At 43.7% G+C, this 26095-nt stretch overlaps 1 protein-coding gene across 1 annotated transcript; it reads right to left on the bottom strand.

Moving 5' to 3' along the window:
• Positions 1-23035: 23035 nt before the first annotated feature.
• On the bottom strand, positions 23036-25823 carry LOC133897662 (L-type lectin-domain containing receptor kinase IX.1-like). Its single transcript, XM_062338458.1, has 3 exons — positions 24773-25823; positions 24038-24578; positions 23036-23711 (listed from the first exon to the last, which is right to left on the bottom strand). The coding sequence occupies exons 1-3, from the start codon at positions 25782-25784 to the stop codon at positions 23135-23137; spliced, it is 2130 nt and encodes a 709-aa protein (XP_062194442.1). The 5' UTR covers positions 25785-25823; the 3' UTR covers positions 23036-23134.
• Between the last annotated feature and the right edge of the window lie 272 nt (positions 25824-26095).

Raw genomic sequence — 26095 nt, 5'->3', positions numbered from 1 at the left:
ACCTGTAGGAAAAATAACCGCAGTTGCGGCCAGGAAGTTCATGAGGAGCATAATTACTCGATTCGGCATTCCGCATCAGATAATTATGGATAACGGTAGCCAGTTCAGAAGTAGGACCTTTATTACATTCTGTGAAGAATTCGGTATCAAAACCTGTTTCGCTTCAGTAACTCACCCGCAGAGTAACGGTCAAGTTGAGCGTGCTAATGGTATAGTCTTACAGGGCATCAAAACTTGGCTCTTCAACAGGCTAAAAGCCTACTCGAAATGCTGGGTAAAAGAACTTCCCTTGGTACTATGGGCCTTTTGTACTTTGACCAATACGGCCACCAGTGAAACTCCATTCTTCTTGGTTTATGGAGTAGAAATAGTGCTCCCAACTAAGTTGCAGTTCGGACCACCTCGAGTGGAAAGTTACTCCGAAAAAGGGAAGGAGCAATTACAAGTGGACGACATAAATTTACTTGAGGAGTACCGAGATCGAGCATATATTCGAGCAGCTAAGTATCAGCAGGAGTTGCGTAGATATCAAAGCCAAAGAATCCAGCCTAGGAAACTCACTGCTTGGGACCTCATCCTACGAAAGGTGCAGAAATAGGCCCAGTGTCACAAGTTATCGCCTAAGTTGGAAGGACCTTACATAGTAGTCAAAGTCACTTGACCTGGATCAGTACAGCTATATACTCCAACAGCGAGATACTCGAGCATTCGTGGAACATCGATCAACTTTGAAAGTTTCATTCATAGAAAAAGGTAGGTTACAGGTAAGTCGATTACATTCGATTCGGTTAGCTACTCGATTAAATATTTTTTTCTTTTTCCCTCTAATTTGTGTGGCTAGTGCAAAATTGACAGAAAGGATCCACTTAGCTCTTGCAAATAATGAAGATCCACAACCTCTAAGAGTTTGGAAGCGTATGGACTCTTATTCCCCCTTGAATGAGTCGAGGAACCTTTTATACTCCTCCCTCGAGCGGCAGCTGATCACTCTAGGAGTCGACTGCCGGCCAGCATAAGGACCAGGAAAAGTGGCCGAGGCGAAGACCCTGCTGGAGCTGCTGGCCGAAGCCGGTGATGAGGAGTGGTCTTCTGCGTGGCGCGAAGGCAATCTGGCGCTTGTCGACGGAGAAGACGACTGCGCCTCCTTAGCTGGCGATGACTTGGGAGCTCCACCACCGAAGACCTCGATGGCGGCTTGGTCGATGATCCGGTCGAGATCACCACCATCCTCATTCCTCTCTGGTGCGGAGCGCTGCACCGTCTGGCTTGAAACATAGGTCTTGATGTAACGGTGAACGTGCTGAATAAGGGGACGATGATGATCTACGGTGGGCGCTTCTTCTCTCTCCTTCTTAGGACTGCCACTCGAGTCCTTGTCATCGAGTTTAGGCCACCGGAGCGCCGTTCCTGCGGGTTTGTACTAGCTATGGGTGAGTTCCTTGTGCTTCCCTGATTCTTTTCCATCCACTGACAAGGCACGAAAAATTAGCACAACGGTTGACGCGGCATGCTGACTCGACGTGCTGACATGGCAAAAGGCTGACTAGGACTATGAAGTCCACGTGGCACTCTACGGTTGGCTGGTGGAGGGGTATGAAATAGATCTAATCCTAGCCGTTGAACTTGGATCAGATGGCTCACACTGTCTAGTGTTCGGATCCAGCAAAACAGAGGCGGTGGCGGCCTTTCCTAGGCGGCGCATGGCCGGAAACCCACCAGAACGGCGCTCCAGTGGCCTAAACTCGATGGTGAGCGGCGGAAAAGAATCAAGGAAGCACGAGGAACTCACCTAGGGCGGTGGCGGCCTTTCCTATGGTGGCGCACGGCCGGAAACCCGCTAGAACAGAGCTCCGGTAGCCTAAACTCGATGGTGAGCAGCGAAAAAGAATCAAGGAAGCATGAGGAAATCATCAAGGAGTCCTCTTAGCTTTGTACTTGTTTTGGTTCTTGAATGCCGTGGCACTAGGTATTACCTTTTATATTATCAGAAACACTACGCAATGGGTCCAGAAACAAGTTAAAGAGCTCTACTCTCCTACGAAAGTATAGCTGTAGAAGGTGCCATAAAATTCCCCATCCAGTATAGTTTGGAGTTCAATCTATGCAAGAAAACAGGTAAACTAAGGATTGTTCATGCTAATGAAACTCTGGAACAAAAATATTACGGCTCAATTTGACATTGTGGTGGTGATTTTATCGAGCAATATTTCATTGCCCTCTTCCTGAGTGATGCACTTCATCAAGATTCCGTTACTCCCATTTCAAGTAGAGCTTGCCGTTTACCAAAACGTAGAGTTTGGATTTACGAGCAATTTTCTCTACAAACGCATCATCATCAGGGATGTCTCGACCCTCGTGATAGGCTTGGTACGGAGTCATCCAAGTTGGGTTGCGTTCGAGTAGTGCAGCATCTGTGTCTGTAGGTTCTACCTCGCTGACTTGGCCAGACTGCTAGTGGGGTTGGGCAGCATCCGTTCGCCAAACTATCAGAACCGATGGTTTAAGGAGTTTCTCAACGAAGACTCCAAAGGGTATCGATGCTCGAGAAGAAGCGAGTCTAGCAAGTTCATTCGCACCAAAATTATCACTCCTTCTGATGTGCGTTACTTCTAGCCCTTCAAACTTCTGCTTGAGCTTTCGCACCTCGAGTAAGTAAACCACCATGTTGTCGTCCGAGCACTAGTACTCCTTTTGAACTTGGTTCACGACTAGCTATGAGTCCCCTTTCACAAGAAGTCATCTAGTTCCAAGTGATGCAATTACGCGGAGCCTGTTTACCAATCCTTCATATTATGCAACATTGTTGGAAGCTTTAAAGTCTAATTGAACAACATACATGAGTTCATCGTCTGTTGGAGATTTGAGTACAATGCCAGCCCCCGAGCCCGGAGTGTGAGCGATCCATCAAAGAAAAGTGTCCAGTGATCTTCAACCATGTTTGGCCTTGTTTCTTCAATGCTTGTCCATTAGGCGATGAAACCTGCTAACACTTCGGATTTCACGCTTGTACGTGGTGTGTAGCTTACGTCGAACTCATTTAGCTCCACCACCCATTACACGATTCATCCAGTAGCTTCCCGATTGCGTATTATATCCTTCAGTGGGTACATCGTCATGACAGGGATCCTGTGCGCTTGAAAGTAATGCCATAATTTCCAGGAAGACATCAAGATTGCATATATTAGCTTCTGTACTTGCGGTATCGTAGCTTGGCATCGTGTAGAACCTCTCTTACGTAGTAAATAGGTTTCTAGACATTGGTCTTTTTCTCGAGACATTCCCGTTCGACCGCTAATATCGTGCTTACAATTTGTGAGGTGGCTGCAATATACAAAAAAGAGCTCATCTTTTTCGTTAGGTGGTGTAAGAATTAATGGAGACGATAAGTACCTTTTAAAATGAAGAAAGGCATCCCTACGCTTCTTCTGTCCACTCGAACCGGTCTTGTTTCTTCAACAACTTGAAGAAAGGAATCCCTTGCTCGCCCATCCTAGAAATGAATTGACTAAGAGCAGTAATGCAACATGTTAGTTTATGAACCTCCTTCAGTGTTCGAGGTGACCACATCTAGTCGAGAGCCTCAATTTTGCGTGGGTTGGCCTTAATGCCGCGACTTGATATCAGGAAGCCGAGAAGCTTACTGGACGGCACACCTAACATGCATTTTTTTGGGGTTGAGCATCATGCAATACTTCCTGAGGTTGTTGAACATTTCCTTGAGATCGACAACCAATGCATTTCTGGTTTTTGATTTGACTACAATATCATCGACATATGCTTCTACATTGCGTCTGATTTAGGGTTGTAGACAGTTTTGAATACACCTTTGGTACGTAGCACAAGCATTTTTTAAACCAAAAGGAATCTTTACATAGCAAAATACACCGAAGGGAGTAGTAAAAGCATTTTTATCCTCATCCTCTAATCCCATGCTAATTTGGTGATACCCTGAATAGGCGTCTAGAAAACATAGCAACGCGTAGCCTGCTGTAGAGTCGACGATCTGGTCGATGCTCGAATGTGCCTTGGAAATTGGCTATGAACTGAGCCTTAAGTTCTGCCCATGAACGAATCAAGTTGGGCGGCAAGTTAAGGAACCAGGACCTTGCGGGTCCATCAAGGGTGGTTAACAGGTAGTTGGCCATTACTCAGTTGTCACCACCGGCTACTCGAATGACAGAGGTGCAAATCTGCAACCACTCATTAGGATCGATCTTCCCGTCATACTTTTGGATCGGGCCCGCTTTGAACTTCTCAGGCCATTGAATTGACCAAAGTTCATGTAGGAAAGCCTCGCAGCCTCCGTTGAACTCTTCAGGCGGAGGTGGTGGGGGACTTTCACACCTGTCTCTTCGAACAGGGGAGTCATGTCGACCATCTCATCCTGTAGATCTGGGATCATAGTAGTGGCGATCGTCTTCATGGTGTTCCTCATGGTGGTTTTTGATCGCCGTATGTAGATCATGCTGGTTGTGAGGAATATGGTTCCTCAGGTGTTCCTTATTTCTGCACCTATGGATAGGGAAGCTACAGTTTGGCCCACAGTGTCATGTTCAGACTCGACCACCTGAGCTTTTTGTCTGAGATACCTCTACTTGAGAGCGTTCCCGCCCATGGCTCCTCGAGCTGAGACCGTAACGACTGGGGAGCCTGGAGTTGCAGGGATTGTTTGCACGAGCAACTTTGATTTGGGTTGCATCGAGTAGGATCTTGACTTGATTGATCATAGGAGTTAATGGATTCTCCGAATCCAACTCTCGAAGGGATCTGAGAATCAGATGAGCTCCTTGTACATTAGCGTCCAGAGTACTGAATACGTCGCTACCGAGGCTCATTTGCGGTCGAGCCGATGAAGCCTCATGGTGACTATTCTAAGGGAGCTTGTCCCTTGAACCGTGGGCTGTCACGGGCAGAGGCACACCCGCTAGAAGTCGTTGGGGAAGGCCAAGAGGCATCTGCCTTTCTGTGGTCCGTTGGTGGAGGGTCGTGTCAGGTGCACGTAAGGCTCCAACTATGGATGTTTCGGGTGATAACTCACGCCGGTACCATTGGCAGTGACGGCTGTCGTCGGATCTTTAGGAATTCCTACACCGCTATCGACCATGGCGTTTGGATCCACCGCCGCTAGGTCAACCGTTGGGGGGTCATCGCCTCTGGCCATAAACACAAATCGATATGTTCAGCTGCTCTGGCTAATGGTTGAGTCTCTATCGCTACCCTCATCGCGGTCGTTGTCCATGCAGTGGAGAACATTAGGTTCCGTGGGGTCCCACTTGAGATGTCCCACCTCGTGGTACACATCCAATGGTTCCGAAGATGATCTCAGAGTCAACGGGAGGGGACTCAAAGATGTCCACTGTCGACTTGAAGTGGTCGAAGAAGCCGGTGTTAGAGAATCCGACGCAAAAGTGAACCCAGGGCATGATTAATCCTACAAAACAGAAGAAGTCCCCTACCTGGCGTGCCAACTATCGAAGATTAGTTCCCGACAATATGTCCATAAATTGACTGGGTACCTTCGAGTACAGGGATTAATCATGAAACAGGACACACGATGTATTTAGGTTCGGACCTCCGATTGGAGTAATACCCTACGTCTTATGGGGGCATTATTGCTGTATGTTGATGATCTCGAGTACAAGCGATGTGGCTAAAACTATTACAAGGAGTAGATCGGATCGAATCTAACCTAGGGCTAAAGTTGCCGAGTATCTCCTCTACTCGGGTCTTGATGCTTACCTCCCCCCCTCCCCCTTAGCCTTTCCGCCTTATATAGGGGTGAGATACCGACTCATATCCAGCCATAGTCGATAGGGAGTTGTCTTCCTTGATGTTCAAGTAGATAGATCTGTTTTGGATACTGATTGTTGCAAGTTGAGTAACCAATCTAGACCTTCCTAATATGTACTCCCTTGATTCTGGGTATATCAGGTACTGCTGATTCGGTTTCGTGATATCTAGAGTTGCCTAATATGTGTTGTACATACCCTATTTGTGTATAATATACTCCTTATGCGCATATACCCTATAGTTAGATATTCGATAGTAATAAATATGGCTTTGTAATTATCGATGATTATTCTCATTTCACTTGGGTATCTTTTTTAGTGATAAAGGAGAAACTCAAAGAACATTCAAGAAATTAGCAAGAAGAGCCCAAAATTAGTTCTAGTTAAAGATCAAGAACATTAGGAGTGACAATAGGAGTGAGTTCAAAAACACACAAATTGAAGAGTTTCTTGATGAGGAGGGGATCAAGTATGAATTCGCTGCACCTTACTCTTCTCAACAAAATGGCATGGCCAAAAGGAAGAACCGAGCACTTATTGAGATGGGGCAAGAACAATGCTAGATGAGTACAAGATCTCAGATTGTTTTTGGGTGGAAGCCATCAATGCCGCTTGTCATGCGGCGAACCGGTTATATCTTCATCGACTCTTGAAGAAGACTCCTTATGAACTACTCACTGGTAACAAGCCAAACATCTCTTACTTTTGGGTATTCGAAAGTAAGTGTTTCATTCTAAATAAAAAGCCTAAAACCTCTAAATTCGCTTCTAAAATTGACAAAGGATTTTTGCTTGGATATGGATCAAATGCTTATGCATACCGTGTTTTCAACATGACCACCGATGTTGTTAAAATTACGTGTGATGTAACATTTGACAAAACTAATGGTTCTCAAGTAGAGCAAGTTGATCCTAATGTGCTAGGTGATTAGGAAATTCCAAGTAAAGCAATCAAAAGAATGGCAATTGGAGAAATTTGGCCACAAGAACACAAAGTAGCTCCTACTCCCTCCTTTTCATCAATACAAGTGGAGCCACCCACTTCAACTCAAGATCAAGACATCTCTAACACATTTCTAGATCAAGATGAAGAAGAGGAAGATGAACCACAACCTCAAGTGCCACACCCAAGAGTTCATCAAAGTATACAAAGAGATCATCCCATCGACAATATTCTTAGAGACATAAATAGGGGAGTCATCTCTACTAGATCTTGAGTTACTAATTTTGTATCTTCTCTAGAACCTTTAAAGGTAAAAGAAGCACTTGAGGATCTGGAGTGGATGATGGCAATGCAAGAAGAGTTAAACAACTTCACCCGAAATGAGGTATGGTCTTCCGAAACAAGCGTGATGAAAATGGAATAGTCACAAGGAACAAGGAAAGAGTGGTTACGCAAGGCTTCTCTCAAATCAATGGTTTGGATTTTGGTAAGACTTATGCACTCGTTGCAAGATTAGAGTCAATTCATATATTACTTGCTTTTGCTACTCACCATGATTTCAAACTATATCAAATGGACCCATCTCAGAATTGGTATATGTTGAACAACTCTCGAGTTTCGAGGATTCCAAATTCTCATCTCAAGTCTATAAACTCCATAAGGCACTCTATGGGCTTAAACAAGCTCCTAGAGCATGATATGAGTGCCTTAAGGATTTTCCAATCAAGAATGATTTTGAAATTGGGAATGTCAATACTACTCTATTTACTAAAAAGCTTGATAATGATTTATTTGTGTGCCAAATATATGTTGGTGATATTATATTTGGCTCTACCAACAAAACTTTTAGTGAAGAGTTTGGTAGGATGATGACTAAAAGATTTGATATGTCCATGATAGGGGAATTGTAATTCTTCCTAGGATTTCAAATAAGGCAACTCAAGGAAGGTACATTCATATGTGAAACAAAATACATCAAGGACATGCTAAAGAGGTTGCACGTGGTGAACGACAAACCAATCCACACCCACATGCAATCAAATGGCTAGCTCGACCTCAACGGTGATGGTAAACCTGTTTATCAAAAGGTATACCATTTCATGATTGTATCATTTGCTTTATCTTTGTGCATCTAAGCTGGATATAACATTAAGTGTGTGCATGTGTGAAAGACTTCAAGCCACTCGTAAGGAGTGCCACTTAGTGGCCGTTAAGACGATTCTTAGATATCTTGTTCACACCCCAAACTTAGAGCTTTGGTATCCTAAAGGTTCGAGCTTTGATCTTATCGTTTGTTTGGATGTCGATTATGCGGGTTCTAAAGTGGATAGAAAGAGTGCATTGGGTACATGTTAATTCTTGGGTCGATCCGTAGTTTCATGGTCATCTAAGAAACAAAACTCCGTAGCTCTATCCACAGCTAAAGTGGAATATGTTTCTACGGATAGTTGTTGCACTCAATTACTTTGGATGAGGCAAACATTCAAAGATTATGGAATCCATATGAATCATGTGTCTCTTTTGTGTGACAATGAGAGCGCCATCAAAATAGCCAACAACCCCATCCAACACTCTCGAACCAAGCATATAGAAGATTACACATATCAGAACATCCCCATCCGACATCACTTTCTTAGAGATCACGTAACAAAAGAGATTCCTCCAAAATCTAAAGTATATCCTTAGTAGATTCCTCCAAAATCTTGTTCGAAATTCAATTCTCATCTCTCAAGATCCTCTCAAAATCTAGAAGATTACACATATCGGAACATCCAATATCTCCCATCGGAACATCTGATTTTTTGATACTTTACTCATATCGAAACATCCAATGTCCCCATTGGAACATCCGATCTATTCTCCTAGAACTATTTATGTTACTTTACACAGATCAAAACATCTGATCCTTGGGTCAGAACATCCGATGTATAGTTTTCAACAGAAGGTATTTACTCCCATGAACTCTTTTACCCATTCACCTCATTCACCGATGCTTCTCACATCTCTCTCGTGCTCTCGCCCCTCTCCGGAGACCGTAACTTCTGAGGGCTTGGAACCTCCAATCTCCATCGGAGTTTGGCTAGCATCGCGTTGGATACTCTAATCCTTCTCCGAATCGAGTTCTCCCTTGGATCAAGGTACTCTTAAGCCTCGGCTTGTTCCTGCCTCATTTTTTGGATGAATATAAAATTCCTTCGGTGAATGTTGTTGTTATCCATCATAGATACTAGATTTAGGGCCTCATTCTAGTTTATCGATCGATCTATGCTAAAAGTGAGATTTAGGGCTAATTTGTGAAAGTCAAAACATTTGATCGGGCTAGTTGGAACTTCTGATGTGATCGGAACTTCTGACTAAAACCATCGGAACTTCCGATGTTCATAGAACTCAACCATAGAGCTTTCTTTTATGCGCAAAATTGATTCCTCTCTTATCGATGAATCTCATTCCATATCTATCTATCGAGAATCTCGGCATGTCTTGAGGTAGATAGCATAGTCATTCTTATCTGCATCTGGATGGAAACTGGTATGATAATCCTTTTGAAGATTCAGATGATGTACCATTAAGGCAATCTTATTAGATGAGGACGAAGCAGAGGACTGATCCCAGTACTCAAATTGACAACCAAGCCATCAGAAGAGGAAAGAGGCCAGTTGGGAGAAGTAGGAATCCAAATCCAACTCCACCTATTATTGGTGAGTTAGCTCATAGTGGCTCCAGCAGAGGCGCTTAGACCCCCAATGTGACTAGAGATGGTCAGTTGCCACCTAGGAGACATAGGGGACCTGGCACAGGAACAAATGCACAAGGTGGTAATCAGGAAGATGATTGAAAGAATCGAATGGCCTAAGGGGAGTGAATTGGGCCCTAATTAAAACTATTTCAACCGAACTCTAGAACAAGTAAACAATCTTATCCTAGATGAATAGTAAAACAACTACAACAACTAATTAGATAGAATTCTAAGCAAGAAAGCATGCAAGCTACAACACAAAGTGAAGGTAGAATATTAGCTCGCAAGAATGTAAATACTCAACGTAAATACGGGAAAGTAAAGAGATGGGCAAGAAGACACCGGATTTTTTTTCCGAGGTATTGAGAAGTTGGCACTTTCCCGTACTCCTCGTTGAAGCATCCACTAAGCATGATGCATGTTTGCCCGATCTTTTGAAAGGTAATATGATAAGTCGATTGGTGGAGTTTTGATGTTGATGATCCAAAGGCTCCGAACAAAACAGATCGAGAACCCTCGCAACCACTACACCACTACTCGGTGGTTATCAACCGTGCCAAGACGCGGTTGACCTTGCCAAGAAGGCTTTTCCTCCAAGCAAATCGAGAGCACAAACAAGAATAGGTAGATGCAATCTGAATATTGCTAATTACTAATGAAGTACTCGAGTTAGGGTTCAATAAACCGATAAACGATGAAACTATCTAAAACAAAATAATCTAAGTTAAACCCGAGCTTAAACTATGACGGCTACTGTGTATATGTAGTGGGGACGTGAGGAGGTCGACCTAGGGTTGTGTAGCCGTGGAAAGATGTGTACACAACCTATACTCCGACTTTGACACGATTACAAGATCCAACTAGGTCCAAAACGAGGGCACCACACATTATTCCTTCAACTTTGATTACACCATAAAGAATATTTGGTCGAGCTCATATCCATTGGAAAGGGCTCGTCTTAAGATTTCTAGAATATCCAAGATTGCCTAAAATGTACTTCGTATGAGAGAGTTATGCCCGTTTTACTGACGTGCTTCCGTGGGACTCGACCACGACCACGACCTCGACTACGACTATGACTAGAGCTCAGCCTCAAGTTCGAGTAGACTTGGCCTTCGAGGGGTGACGTCCGAGTAAGGTTATGCTTTTTCTGCCATATTTCTAAGCAATAAAACATCATAAGAATTTAGTAGTAATCCATCCAAGGAAGTATGAACAACAAGGGATGAGTTCACCTGGTGGCCTAATTATCGTGCACGTGCTCTTGTAATTGGACCTTGTATGATTTGAGAATTATTGGCGGTATTGATCATATCCGAAGGAGCCATGGGCTCATCATCCTCCACCTCTTGAATTGGAGTCATCCTCGACTCAAGCTCATCTTCTTCTCCAAAATATGGCTTCAAATCTGAAATGTTAAACGTGGGACTAACCCTAAAATCTGCAGGTAGGTCCAATTTGTATGCATTGTCATTGATTTTCTCAATTATCTTAAGTGGTCCATCAGCTCTAGACATCAACTTTGACTTTCTTAGTTCTGGAAACCTATCCTTCCTCAAATGCAACCAAACTAAATCACCCGGTTCAAATTTTATTTCCTTCCTACCTTTACTTCCAGCAATCTATACTTTTCAGTCATACTCTCTATATTCTTTTTAGTTGTTTCATGCAACTTAAGAATAAATTTAGCACGTTTCTTAGCATCTAAATTAAGTCTTTCAAAAGTAGGCAAAGGTAGTAAATTAATAGGAGCACGAGGATTAAATCCATACACTACCTAGAACGGACTTACCTTGGCGGTGGAGTGTACCGACCTGTTATAAGAAAATTCAATATGTGGTAAAAACACTTCCCATATCCTCAAAATCTTCTTTAGAACTGCTCATAATATGGTCGATAATGTGCTGTTGATGACCTCTGTTTGACCATCAGTTTGGGCATAACACGTAGTAGAAAATAGCAGCTTCGTCCCCAATTTATTCCAAAGTGATCTCCAAAAGTGACTCAAAAACTTTATGTCACGATCCGAGACGATAGTATTAGGCACTCCATGTATGTGAACGATTTCCCTGAAAAAAAATCAGCTATGTTTGTAGCATCATCGCTCTTGTGACAAGGTATAAAATGCTATTTTAGAAAATCTATCCACAACTACAAATATGTTCTCCCTCCCCCTCATTGTCCTAGGTAGTCCTAAAACAAAATCCATAGAAATATCCTCCCATGGTGCACTAGGAACAGGAAGAGGCATATAAAGACCATGTGGATTTAAGCAAGACTTAGCTTTGTTGCAAGTGGTACAACGTAAAACATAGCGCTCGATGTCACGTCTCATCTTTAGCCAAAAGAAGTGGGCGGTCAGCACATCTTCAGTCTTCTTTGCTCCAAAATGTGCCATCAATCCTCCACCATGCGCCTCCTGTAACAACAAATGATGAACAGAGCTAGCTGCAATGCATAGCTTGTTAGCATGATAGAGCAATCCTTCATTCAATACATATTTATTCCGTGTCCTCCCTTCTTTACAATGTTCAAGCACTTCTTTGAAGTCCAAATCAGCAGCATATAAGTCCTTAATAGTCTCTAAACCAAAAATCTTATGATCAAGTTGAGATAACATGGTATAACACCTAGAAAGCGCATCAGCAATCACATTGTCCTTTCCTTTCTTATGTTTTATGACATATGGAAAAGACTCAATAAATTCTACACATTTAGCATGTTGTTTATTCAGTTTAGCTTGACTTCTAATATGTTTCAGCAATTTATGATCAGAATGTATAACAAATTCTTTGAGCCATAGATAATATTGCCAAGTTTCAAGACACGGACTAATTCATACAATTCTTTATCATAAGTGGAATAATTCAGACTGGGCCCAGTTAATTTCTCACTAAAATAAGCAACAGGTTTACCTTCTTGAATTAGCACATCTCCAATTCCAATCCCACTAGCATTATCAAACCAACTCCTTGCCTAAGTCCTAGGGTTACATGTTACTAAAACAAGTTCATCACCTCCATTGCATATGTCCACTAAATATGTATATGAAACTTTCGAACATCCCAAAAGCATGGCTAAGAAATTCTACCTAAGGGAGTCATATCAACTACCACTTAGGCTTCAAGGATTGTGAAGGAAGAACTAGGTAAACCCTAACATAGGTGACTACCCATCAAGTTGACAGACATTGCAACAATTTTGTAAAACAAAACATTTAAAACATAGGTTCAATATGATTAAGGACACTTGCCTTTTACCCAAAGCTGCTCAGTGTTGTCGAAATCTTGGTCTTAAAGTCCCTTTAACTATTCTGAAATGCTATCGACTAATTGTAGGAACTACCGACAAACAACACAAAGCAAACACTAAGAACAACATACCAAATATCATCAAAACAATTTAAAAATACTATGGTTGGATAGGTATAATTTTAGAAACATTTATATGCAAGAATCGTCTAAATCGGAGTTAAGATGAAAAGAGAACAGCTTTCGAGAGATGGATTAGACTGAAAAGGAAATGTTAATTTACTGGAACTATCTTCCTATGGGAAAAGACTTTATTGCACAATCACTGCATCAGACTTGACAACATCATTGCGCAAGATTCAAGAAGTGTAGGGCACACCAGACTTCGCTGACTAGGCTAAGGAGAATGATGTGGCACTGATTTGACATACTATGCAAGCATCAACTTGGATTAAAGAAGAAGTACGCTGAGGTCCAGTATCGACCACCCATGATCAAATAGTTGGTGTTATGCTTCTAGGTTAAGGATACTACCGGTGACTCTGTGTAGCGACGGTGGTTCGGGTTTCGTCGAAGATGCGATCGGACATGTGGCCATTGACATCGATGTTGGGCTTCAGTGGTGTTTCAGCGAAACGAGGGAAGCATAGCATAGAACGCGGAAAAACTGACTCAGCGGTATGGTTGGTTTTGGAAGGGGTCATCCGATGTAGCGGCAAAACAGCGATGACTGCTGCTAGGTTTGGTGGTGACCGCGAACAGATGCAGCAACGAAGACGCTCGCGTTCCAGGAGATTGGCTATGAAATTTGAGAAACTGTCTAAACAGATACATTCATGTTTCCTAGGAACACAATGCTATGACATGATTTTGGGTAGATCATCCCCTGAGAGGAAGAACGATCAGCGGATATGAGATGGGTGATGGTTACAACATGTTGGGGTTGGCAATCGCGTTTCGGTCATGTCTCTGCACAAACGGTGATGGGCTCCTAGAGTCACGTAGAAGACTCGATGGGACACATCATGACATGGTTGTTGCATCCATACGGCTTTTGGATTGACGGAGAACGCGAATGCAATTCCGGTGCGTGCGCAGAACGCATCCAAAAACCGGACAACTGGCATGTTGACCTTGATTCCTGTGGTTTGGCTGCTCTACTGGCCGACCTGGTTGGTGAGAGTGTGGGGAACATCATGGAACATGCAACGGTGAAAGGGCTTGGCGATTTGACCTCTGGTCAGCTGGGAACGTCGATGCTAATCGGCTACAACGCAGCTGTTCGCAATGGCAACGATCGTGGCGGTGTAGATCGGGCTTTGACCGGGGCTAGGGCTTGGCTAGGGACTTAGTATGACAGTAAAACAGTATTAAGGGAGGAGAACAAAGAGTTATCACCTTGCTTCGATTGTCGGGGAAGGAGAATTCACGAAAACGACGACGTAGCGTATCATGGGCGGCAACAGCGAAGGCGGCGGCTCCGGCGAACGACGGTGCACGGACAGGGAAGCAGCGGCGTCTAGGGATTAGGGTCGTCTAATAGGGATAGGAGAGGGCGTGCAACTCCTATTTATAGGGCTAGGGGCCGCTGGTTGGGGTGGAGTCCAAGTCGAACACGAATCGGGTTCGAGTTCGAGTCGGTTAGGATTTCCTTTTTCGCAGCACTCTATTCCGAAGATGATATCTCCAACCTCCAGACTCCAAATTGGACATTTTTATAATCTACATTGTAGTACTCGAAAATATCTATAACTTTGGTATTCATTAGAACTTTTAAAAACACTATCTTGATGTTCAAAAATGCACCACAAGATAAACTGCTTGAACTCAGAATTATCTGCGCAGCACTGATTTTAGGGGCCATAACTGTTAGCTCCATTATCCAAAAGGGAACTTCCATAGGTTCAAATCAAAGCTCTCGATGAGACCTACAACTTTAGTGTTGTCAATATTTGCATTTGAGGCTGTTTTGAACTCTGAAACTTCATGGGAACATGAGGCTGAGAAAATTTGGAGATTTCATGAATCCTTTGTGTTAGGGCCTTCTAGATGACTTGTGTGCTGGCCAAGGGCTTGGGCTTGGGTAGGATTGAGTCTAATGCACCATAGAAATATTTAGGGTTTTAGAAAAAAAACTTTTGCAAAGAAATTTGAATACTGTTTGAATTTGAATTGAGCTTGGAGTAAATTTAAGAGAAACGAAAAATGAGGTTGAACAAGAATAGGAGTAGATAAGGAATTTGAATTTGGATTTGGGTAGAATTTGAGAAAGAGGAGAGATTGGCTTTAAACAAGAATTTAGATAAGATTTGAATTGAACTAGAGAAGGATCAGATATGATCAAGGATTGAATAGATAATGAATTCAAAGATTTTGAATTCCAACCATTAAGATCATTAACTAGTTTACTACAGAGTTTTGTTAAAACCTTTTCAAAATATTTTTCACTCCAAACACCAAAGAGAAAGAATAAGAAAAAGAACTCAAATGCATTTACCTAACTCCTAACAAAACTCAGCATGCAATGCACACAAAATAATAACCTATTTTGATTGATTGATTAAGAAAATAGATTTTAAACCTATTCTAATGGTGAAGCTATTCGATAATCTTGAAATTTTTAAAAAAATTGTAAATTCTGAAAATCAAGGTGTTACATGGAGGTGGAGCCACACACTATCAAGCATCTTACCATGCTCTGCAAGTGTTCTGACCAATCACCATAGTTGGCATAACCGGTGGCTGGTTCATGATACTTTATTGGGTGCGAGTGAGGTAGTTGCAAGGGGAGAAACCGTTCTGATCAAGAGAAAGTGTAGCTTGGAGAGGTAATATTTAGTAGCAAAGAATGGCAGTAATTGAAATTAGATTAGCAAAACTGAATAAAAGTCTACAGTACTCATCATAGTTGCTGGCCCGAACATGTTCCTAGAACTAGCTCAAGCAAACCGAAAACTGTAATAGACACAAGCACAATGGAACAAAATTCGCAATGCAAATTGATTCTCTTTTTTTTTAATTCTCTCTCTTTTTTTCCACTCTTTGCTTCTTCTTTTTTTGCACTCTTTGCTTCTTCTTTTTTTAGCACTCTTTGCTTCTTGCTTGCTTTTCTTTTCTTTTTTTACTTTTTTTTGCGAATGTGACACAAACTCAAAAACTCTTCTACTGCCATTTCTAAGACCAGTGAGGTATGTGGGTCATAAACTTTTGCAGAGAGCATGTGTATAAAGGTAATAAAAAGATACTCTCTCTCTATCTGAACTTTGGCTACCTCTGTTTGGGCTATGAATTGCTACTCAAACTTTGTCGGACAATGGTCGAAATGAAAGGTGTATGGGGGTGTCCGAGAGCAGCCAAAAACAGATATACTCTGACTAGGTTGTGGAGGCAAAAACGAGTGGATAGTTGAATCCGACTAGGTGGTCGAACCCGAAAGGATGGTCGGATCCGATAAGGTGGGCGATTTCAACTAGGTGGTCGGAGTGACTGGTCAGAACCTCGAGTGGGTGGTTGGAGTGGCTGGTCGGGACCCTGAGTGGGTGGTCAAAGTGGGTGATCGAACCCCGAGTGGGTGGTCGGAAAGACTAGTTGGGACCCCGAGTGGGTGGTCGGGACCCCGTGTGGGTGGTCAGAGCAACTAGTCAGGACCCCGAATACATGGTCAACTCGACTAGTGGTTGAACACAAGTTGATGGTCGACTCGACTAGTGGTCGAACTCGAGTAGATGGTTAAAGCGACTAGTGGTCAAACACGACTTGATGCTCGACTCAACTAGTGGTCAAACTCGAGTAGATACACAATCTCGGCTATAGCAAATAAGGCCAAACCGAGATACATGACGACTAAATAGTAAGACTCGACACTGAAACTAGATCACAATGACTCGACCAGCAACAAAGACACCGACAATGGACTCAACTCAACAACGTGAATACTAAAAACAAAATTGCGAAGGCTCAAAGTAGTTTGGACAACGAAAAAACTGAGATCTAAATATTTTTGTGGGGCAATTTTTTATACTCTAGGTAATAGAAAACGACAAAACAAAAGGGATAACTGAGATTACCTAATGGGCAACCGAGACTCTGATACCACTTGATGCGCGTTTGCCCGATCTTTCAAAAGGTAATATGATAAGTCGATTGGTAGAGCTTCGACGTTGATGATCCAAAGGCTCCGAACAGAATAGATCGAGAACCCTTGCAACCACTACACCACTACTCTGTGGTTATCAACCATGCCAAGTCGTGGTTGACCTCGCCAAGAAGGCTTTTCCTACAAGAGAATCGAGAACACAAGCATGAATAGGTAGATACAATATGAATATTGCTAATTACCAATGAAGTACTCGAGTTGGGGTTCAACAAACTGATAAACGGCGAAACTATCTAAAACAGAATAATCTAAGCTAAACCCGAGCCTAAACTACGACAGCTACTGTATATATAGGATGGACATGAGGAGGTCGACCTAGGGTTGTGTAGCTATGGAAAGAGACGTGCACAACCTGGACTTCGACCCCGACACGATTACAACACCCAACAAGGTCTGATACGATGGTGCAGCACCTTATTTCTTTGACTCTAACTAAACTATAAGGAATATTTGGTCGAGTTCATATTCATTGGAAAGGGCTCGTCGTAAGCTTTCCAGAATGTCAAACATTGCCTAAAACGGACTTTGTATGAGAGAGTTATGCCCGTTTTACTGACGTGCTATCATGCGACTCGACCATGACCACAACCACAACTTCGACTATGACTAGAGCTCAGCCTCGAGTCCAAGTAGACTTGGCCTTCGAGGGGTGACATTCGGGTAAGGTTATGGTACTTCTCGCATATTCCTAAGAAATAAAATATCATAATAATTTAGTAGTAATCCATCCAAGAAAGCATGAACAGTAAGGAACGAGTACACTTGGTGGTCTAATTGTCGTACACGTGCTCTTGTAATTGGACCTTGTATGATATGAGATTATTGGCGGTATGGATCGTATCTGAAGGAGCTATTGGCTTATCATCTCCTCTCCCAAGAAAGTGTTCCATCTTTGAGAGGAAATTGAGAGAGCTTGAGTGCTAGAATGCAAAAGTTGATCTTTGAGCACTAGGTTTTATCTCCAAGATGTTGTGTTTGCATTTGTTTCTCTTAGAGTTTGAGGACTCCTAGATGGCTAGGAGTCACTCACGAGCTTCCAACATGTGTGTGGTGTACTGTGAGAAAGTTTGTTAAGACTATATTTCACCTCCGTAAGGGAAGAAATACCACAAGGAAGCTGAGGAGTGCTTTATGCAACCTCGGGAGGAAAATGGTTGAAACAGACCCGGGTCAAGTGTGACCAAGCTCCTCAATTGAGACGTAGGATCCCCTCAAGGATCCGAACTTCGAGATCCACATCAACATGTCTCCATCTTTCGGTTATTTCGTATATTTCATTTACTTTATTGCAAGTTCATAAATTGTTTTATGCTAATCCTAGTTATTTATATCTTATATAGGATTGCACCTTGTTACTTGTTTTAGAGTGGCTTTAATTTCGTATTTAATTTCATTAAGACAAAGTTTTAGCTAGTTTAGAGGAAATTTGGAAAAATGTCTATTCACCCCCTCCCTCTAGACCACCATCTCGACGCTCCATAAGGGCATCTCCAACAATGCCAAACCAGCTAGTTATAAGAGTACATGTCATTATTTATCCTACATAAAGGAGAGGAGAGATAAAAGCTAACTACTAATTAGTAGATAGTTTGTAACGGATTACAAGATGTATGCTAGCTTTTATAGCCCTATTACACATGGACCCATATTAGTTTTAAAGTGCGTGTTACAACTAATCCATTGTAGATGTTGTTTATTGTACTATCTACTAGTGACATAGACAACTTTATAGCTAACAAGCTGATTATATTGTTGGAGATGTCATAAATGAATTTGGGCTACTGGATGTCAAACATATTGTTTGTGCACAAATACTTTTGATGTAAAACCCAACAAAGAATACTACTTTTTATCCAAGCATAGGTAAGATCTTGATCTTACTTTTATCCCGGAAGTATTTTTTAGAACCTACTTGTTTATGCACATGTTTTGACTATCCCTACCTAGAAAAGAAATCTAATGCTGCTCCAGTGGCCTGTCTATTTTTTAAATGAAAACATGCAGGAGTGTTGCCTATTTATATTAAAAAAGGAGTAAAGCCTAGACGGAGTACAAGGGGCAGCAAGGCCCGTGAGAAAACAGAAAGGAAAAAACTTCTCCTAAAATGAGCCCAACCAATCTTCTTTCCCCCTCAAAGCTCCTCATTCTCATCTCCTCTTTTAGCTTGGCCCTCGGCCATCACATAGACAACTCTTTATGTTGAGACCACACCTCACATGGCATTTCTTCCCTGTTCCACTTCTAGCAGGAGTCTCAACACTTATATTGCCTCGGGTAACTAGGACACCTATGGAGCAACCCCCACAGCAGCCACATCCTGCAAGTTGATGACACCTTCTCCAACCAGACTGATAAGGGCGTTGTCCATATGGATGATATCATCATTGTCAAGGATGAAAAGTGCTATTATTGCTAAAATCACCTCGGATGGGAGCGGACCGTCAAACATAGCAAAGTACTTAGCACAACTTCCAAGGACTCAAGTTTATCCTAGAGGATGCCAAGCTTGCACCATAAGTTGTGCTGGGTATGTTGCATGGTCGTTATTGGTCGCCACGAGGCAAGGCCAGCGCTACGGCAGATCGTGGACGTGTCAAAGGTACAACATCAGCGTCTCACTGGTGCCGCCGTCGGAGGGGTAGGTGACAGGGGATTCTTTAGGAGAGGTCACGTTGGAGTGCATAAGAGGTCCTGGACCCTCGTGATGGCAATGCTCAGGAAAGATGCCATCTCCGACAACAGATGGTTAACCCCTATGGAAGCTAAAACCTAGGAAGCTTCATTAGAGATTGGAACAGGGGCAGGAGAGGCAAAATAGAAGTCTAGAGCCTCTGGCTCTAGAGTAGGTATTAACGGTGCTAGCGTGGTGAAAGGGGATGCTGCTACCGGCTTCCCACAATCCGATGCGATCTCATAAAAGACCTGAACCGGAGGTGCTTGAGGTGTGGTCGCATGCAGTGTGGCTAGTCGAGCTTTAATTTCAATAGCGTAAGCTTGTGCGTCGCCAACAACAATGCTCACCACAATGGGGTATTCTTGCTGAACTCGGACAAGTTAGCAATAGGAGCGCAGTGGGTCATAGGGCTAGAGGGCGGTTGCATCTCCTCCAGGCCTACCAGCACGTGAGAGCGCCCGATAGCCTCTAGAGCATCAAGGGCCGCTGCGAAAACAACGTGTGTGGTCTGCTCCTCACATGTGGTAGCCTTCAGCTTCGTACATTTTCCTTTGATGTAAAGCATGGCATCGATGTGAAGGAGAGAAGCTTAGCTAGCTGTTGCTGCCGAAGTTACGCCGTGCAGTAAAATATTTATTGGTGCTAATCATCTGCGCATGGGAGAGAATAATCAAGCAAAGGTGATCGATCCATTGTTTTTATGTTGGCACCATGCAGATGGAGATCGAGGGCAGTCCAACCTGAGTTTGTCGTGCATGTATTTTTCTTCGTTTAATTAGTGAGTCTAATATGAGTTTTAGCACAGTAGTCAGATTTTTTTTTTAAAGAACGGCACCAGCGATACCAATATTATTATAGAAGAAGGGAGTTAACCTCATTTATGAGAGAAACTAAATCCAAAACTAACAACCCCAGGACGACAAAACGACCTCACAAAGTCTTAAACCAAGTTGAGGTCGTTTGTTCTTTGAGTTGATGCCTGTGTGCCCTTTGATTCCAACCTTGAGTCAGAGTTTTTTTGTTTTTGGTGTTTGGCTGCGAGGTTGTCATCTCCAAGAATCCTAGAGGGTGATCTCCTCTAAAGATAGTTAATTGGTCGTGCCTACTAGATCGGTATGAGCTCTGTTACTATGGGCATGTTGCAGACACGGCACGACTCATTAGGTTGTGCCTAGGCTGAGGCCACGACATGCCGTGCCGACACTGCCGTGGTCCAGCTACGCTGCCCCGCCGCCACCTCGCCCAACCGCCGTCCTACCTCGCCCCACTCGCTCCACATCGGCAGTGGGCTGGCTCGACCTGTTTAGCTAAGATGCCTAAACGGACCCAAGCTATGCCAGGCTATCTCTTTGGCCAGATCTGATCCCCTCTATTATCCATGGAAGAATTGCTGCCGTTCCTTGAAAGATCGAGATAAGGGTGTAACCAGGATTCCGTTTTCACGGTACGCACTGATTTATGTGGATATCTCCTCTTCAGATCGTGTTCCAGTTACAGTACGGGTTGAAGAGTTTATCTACTGTTGGTTTGCATCTATTCCAAGAGATTGTAAGCCGATTCCTTTACGATTTGCTGCTGTGGTTTTGCGAATTGACTCCTATCAATTTTGTGCAAGTTCTAGATGCTATTTTTGTTCTGTCCTGAGATACATCTACTACTTGTTGCTGGTGTTCTTGCCGAGAGCAGTAGCTGTGCATGCAAACGGGTTTTGGTTGATAAAATTGTTATTTACTGGTTGCTGCTGCTAGTCATAATATTGGCTGCCCATTAGTCAAATCAGTTGAAGTGCTGGTTACTGTTTGGCGAAGGAATCAATCTATTTACTGTCAAAATTCAGGGCTGGACTTTCTTTGCTGCGCATAAAAGCATACACTCTGTCGCTGTTCCTAATTGAAAAAAATCAGGGAGAGGAATTTGTTTCATGTTTGGTACCGTGAAAGAGAGGGAATTCTAGGGCATCGGCGTCGGGTGCTCATCACTACCAGCCAAAGAGGCAGCCTTTTGGATGTACTCCTCTGCGTCGAGTAAAGCCATTGCCCATAGGAGTTCTGTAGAGCCCTGGGACTGCTCAACCAAGGGGTTGAGGAGCTTGGCAAACAGAGAGGTAAAATGCTCTTGAAGCACCATGGCATCCCTTGCCCTGAAATGGTCCTCTAATTGGCCGTCCCACTTGGTCCAGTGGTGAGGGGTTTGACAACCAATTGCAGCCCACTCAGATTGGTGATGTTGGACATTGGGAGTAACCAGCGACCCAAGTGCAAGTGAGGAGGCACCTGAGGGGTGGAGAGAGTTGGTTGGCAGAACTGGTACACGGCTGTGAGCTGAAGGGCAAAGGCGACTGAAACCGGCGTGCTACAGCGGACTGTATCGCCTTGAGGAGACAGGGGTGAAGCCGCTTGGGGTGCGCCGTGCGCGGCTCTGGGACGGTGACCCATAAGTTTGCTATATCTATGATTAGTTAGGTATGGTTTGTTATAAAATACGTGGTTAATAAATTCTTAGTTACAAATATGATAAAATTAGTTAAAAAGCTGAGTATATGATGCATAGATCAAAGGACTAACAAACTTAGCTTATTATAGTTGTGATAATCAACCAAACAACGATCTAAAACTATATAGCGTGACTAATCTTAGACGTAACAAACTTATACGTAAATCAAACAGGAAGGTGTGTAGGGGTGGAGCCATGGAGCCATATGGATGAGCCAACTGTGACTGTCGGAGGGCTAGGGCGATGGCACGTTGTGGCACTATCATTGCCACAATATTTTGTATTCTATTGCCTTTCATTGCCACAATATTTTGTATTCTATTGCCTTAAAAAACATACTAGTATCTAAAAACTGCGTGTATATACTTTAATTTATGATATGCACATCTATTTTTTAAAAAAATCTAAACAAGAGCATTTTATTATATTTTTGGATTTTTTTTTATATCTAACCTTGTAACACTTATATATGGCTCACTTCAATATATGGCAAAAATAGAGAAATCATTTAATAAATAATCCATTAGTTGGTATGTCTCTTATATGCAATTATATAAATAACTTTCTGAAAAATTCGTAAGTAAAATAGAATAGATATGTGATCAATTTAAGAAACAAGTTAAGGCAATTCAGATCGAGTGTTCAATAAATTTATTAAACAAATCAGAAGCATTCAAAGACAATATCAGATCTAGCTGTTATATATTTTCAATGAAAAAATGAGAATAATTTGTGAACAATTTTACTGCAAGCAAATTTCAAAAAGACAAATTGATTCAAACTCACAAGCAATTTTGTATATTTTCAGAGCAAAATATGTATGAATATCGTAAGATTAAAATATGCAAATACAGTTTTTAGATTTACCTAAAAAAATGGGGCATGGAAATATGCAAGAGCCGGTAACAGTTTGATTTTCTACTCAAATTGAATGCCTTTGAACTGTGAATCGTTTATGTTTGTTTTGTTTTCTATATCTTTATTACGCTAATGTCGCAACAACAATTTATTCTAGAATCAATTCATTTCGACACAATTACGCCCTGCACGATACATTGTTATACCACGAGGATCCGACAGGACACACTCACGTCAAATATACTTCGGCGTGGGCATCTTCTCAGGAAGCGTCGGCAGCGTCGCCTCGCACTGCAGCATGCTCATCGCCTGCCTGATGGATGGCCGCAGGTTGCAGTCCGGGTGGGCGCAGGCGAGCCCGACCACCAGCACGTGCCCCACCTCATCGGCGTCGAAGTCGCCGCCCATCCGCTCGTCGGCGGCCTCCAGGACGGCTCTTCGTCCGTACAGGCCCCAGACCCACTCCACGAGGCGCGTCCTGCCCTGGTCCTCCTGGTCGGGCACCACGGGCGGGCGGCCGCAGGCGATCTCTAGGAGCACGACGCCAAAGCTGTACACGTCCGACTCCGGATCCGCGCGGCCGGTCAGGAAGCAGTTCGGGTCCATGTACCCCATGGTGCCCGCGAGGTTGGTCGTGTGCGAGCCGCGGCCGTGGTCGAAGAGCCTCGCGAGGCCGAAGTCCCCGAGCTTGGCGCCGAACGACGCGTCCAGCATGATGTTGCTCGGCTTGACGTCCCGGTGCACCACACACTGCTCCCAATCCTGATGGAGGTACAGGAGCGCAGACCCCAACCCGAGCACGATCTTGAATCTAGAACACGCAACACGGCATACATAGGTTACTCTGTTTCTTGGTCATAGCATGACTTTGGTTCTTTGTTCTTCTTTGGAAGTCAGGCTTAGAAACTTCTTAGTCCGTTCTCAAATAAATGTTCCATAAAAATACAAATTAAATTTTTTGAACACTAATAAAAAAAGTAGTATTAAGATTTTATCATATAGAAATAATATTAGTAGATTCGTTATAAAGCTACTCTTGAATCATTGTATTTTCATTATTTTTTACTAAAAATATGTATAAAAATTAATTGTCAAATACGGCGTCCATTTCGAAAAAATAGAGTGAGTATTTCGTACCTGACTGGCCACGTTAGGAGGACAGTTGGGTTGTATAGATGGGTGTCGAGGCTGCCATTAGGCATCAGTTCGTACACAAGCAGTAGCTCCCTGCCCTCGTGGCACCATCCGATGAGCTGTACAAGGTTTCGATGCCTCAGACGACTTATGATCTTCACTTCAGAGGTGTACTCTTTCCTCCCCTGCCCTGAACCCCTCGACACTCTCTTGATGGCAACGTGGAGGTCTAGCTCTTTCAGAAATCCTCTGTAAACTGCGCCGAAGCCACCTTCTCCGAGCTTCTCCTCCTCAGAGAAGTCTCTGGTTGCAATGGCAAGTTGGCCGTACTCGAACCGCTTGGGTCCTGAGCCCTTCTCAAATTCCTGGTCCATGAGCTTGTTTCGGGCTTCTGATTCTAGTTGTATCTCAGCCAACGTCAAGTTTTTTCTTCGTAATGCACGGAGCAGAGCAAGAACAGCTATGCAGAGGAATAAAGACACCGAGCTGGTAATTCCCAGAGCAACTTTTAGTCCGATTCTGGAACTCGATGAAGGCGGAGCACCTAGAGAAGTCAGAACATTTGTACATAAACTTTCTCCTTATAAATATAGTAATCAGTAGCGTCGAGCCCCTCCTGTTCTCTCTCTCAAAAAGAGAGACGTACAGAACAAGGTTCAGATGATCGGTGATGCAGATGTAATATGTTGTTGCACATAGTTAAATTTCAATTAAAAAGTATCAGCTGCGCCTACGAACCTGTACTCGTGGCTGTGCTGGATGAGCTTCCCGGAGTTACCGAGCTGAAGGACCAAGCGAGCAACTGGTGCAACTCAACGGACGCGCCATTCGCCGCCGAGAACCCGATTGCCACCTGCTCCGGCAGCACGGTCATGAGGTCCACCTTGGCGCTAAAGTTGAAGGTCCGCGTAGCGCCATAGAACCTCGGGCTGGGTGGGAACTGTAGCTCGACGTTCATTACGCCGGTGCTGCCGTTGTAGTCCACCCGCGCGGTCATCTGCCCGCTCAGGCTGAAGCTCTCCAACGAGATGTTGGCAACTGACACGATCGAGTTCACGTTGATGCCCATGTGGTCGTAGGTCGCGCTCGGGTCCCAGGTGTTGTTGTACGTGTCGAACTCCACGGCCACGAACCTGTCCTCCCCGGCGGTCTTGTTGTTGTCACAGTTTTTACATAGGCCGAGGGCGCCGCCCCCTGAGTTCGGCGGCAGCACCGACGGGTACTGGCTGAGGAAGAAGGCCATGCCATCGCCCTTGTTGTCCCTGTCGGTGATGTCGATGGCGAAGGAGAAGGTAGTGGTGAAGCTGGCCACCTGGCCCGTGGCGTTGTCCCGGAGCGGCACTGGGTGCGCGTACGCCATGCGGCCGACGCTGGAGGCGATGCCGTCCCTGTACGAGTTATTCGTGAGGTCGAAGAACCTGCCATGGAACGCGGCGTCCCCGGCAGGCGTGAAGTCGGTGAGATTGAAAGTGGAGGGGTTGGAGAAGTCGAAGTCGAAGGAGAGAGAGTCGGCACGGAGAGCACCATGGCTGGCGACGAGCAAGAAGTAGATCAATGACAGGACGAGAAGGCGTGTGGTTGGGCCCATCGCCGCCGCCCTGCTATTCGCCATGCGCGGAGCCAGTGCGTGCGCCCGCTCCATACGTATGAGATCCTCCCTTATTGACTCGGCAGCTTGAGCATATGCACTTGGCCTGCTCTCGACAGAGGCAGTCGGCCCCCCTCGCTCGTCGTCAACCCGTTTCGTCATCGACAGGGTAGAAAAGTAAAGGTGCTTCAATTATTGGGACGGCTATGGAGATAGGAGTTGTGTGTTTAGCAGCAGTGGATATGGAGCGATCTATTAATATGATATATTTTAATTCGGTTTAATTAATTAATTAGTTAATTTGACTAGTTAATTAAATATTGAATTAGAGTGAATTACGAATCGTCTATTCCTAGTGTTTAGCCGGATAGATATGGAAGGAATCGAAACTACAGTCGTTCACTACGTGAAAAATAGATAAAAAAAGATACAATTTAATGACGGGTTGATCCATCACTTATATACATTGATCC

Source organism: Phragmites australis, chromosome 17 (genome assembly GCF_958298935.1).
Source record: "Phragmites australis chromosome 17, lpPhrAust1.1, whole genome shotgun sequence".
Lineage (NCBI taxonomy): Eukaryota > Viridiplantae > Streptophyta > Magnoliopsida > Poales > Poaceae > Phragmites > Phragmites australis.
The sequence above is the reverse complement of the archived record's forward strand: the minus strand, read 5'-3'. Positions and strand labels throughout refer to the sequence as shown.

Coding starts and splice junctions, on each gene's coding strand:
- LOC133897662 (XM_062338458.1), bottom strand. CDS start 25,784: ATGACGAAACGGGTTGACGACGAGCGAGGGGGGCCGACTGCCTCTGTC. Junction 24,579..24,772: donor CAGCACAGCCACGAGTACAG/GTTCGTAGGCGC, acceptor TGACTTCTCTAG/GTGCTCCGCCTTCATCGAGT. Junction 23,712..24,037: donor CTCCTAACGTGGCCAGTCAG/GTACGAAATACT, acceptor TGCGTGTTCTAG/ATTCAAGATCGTGCTCGGGT.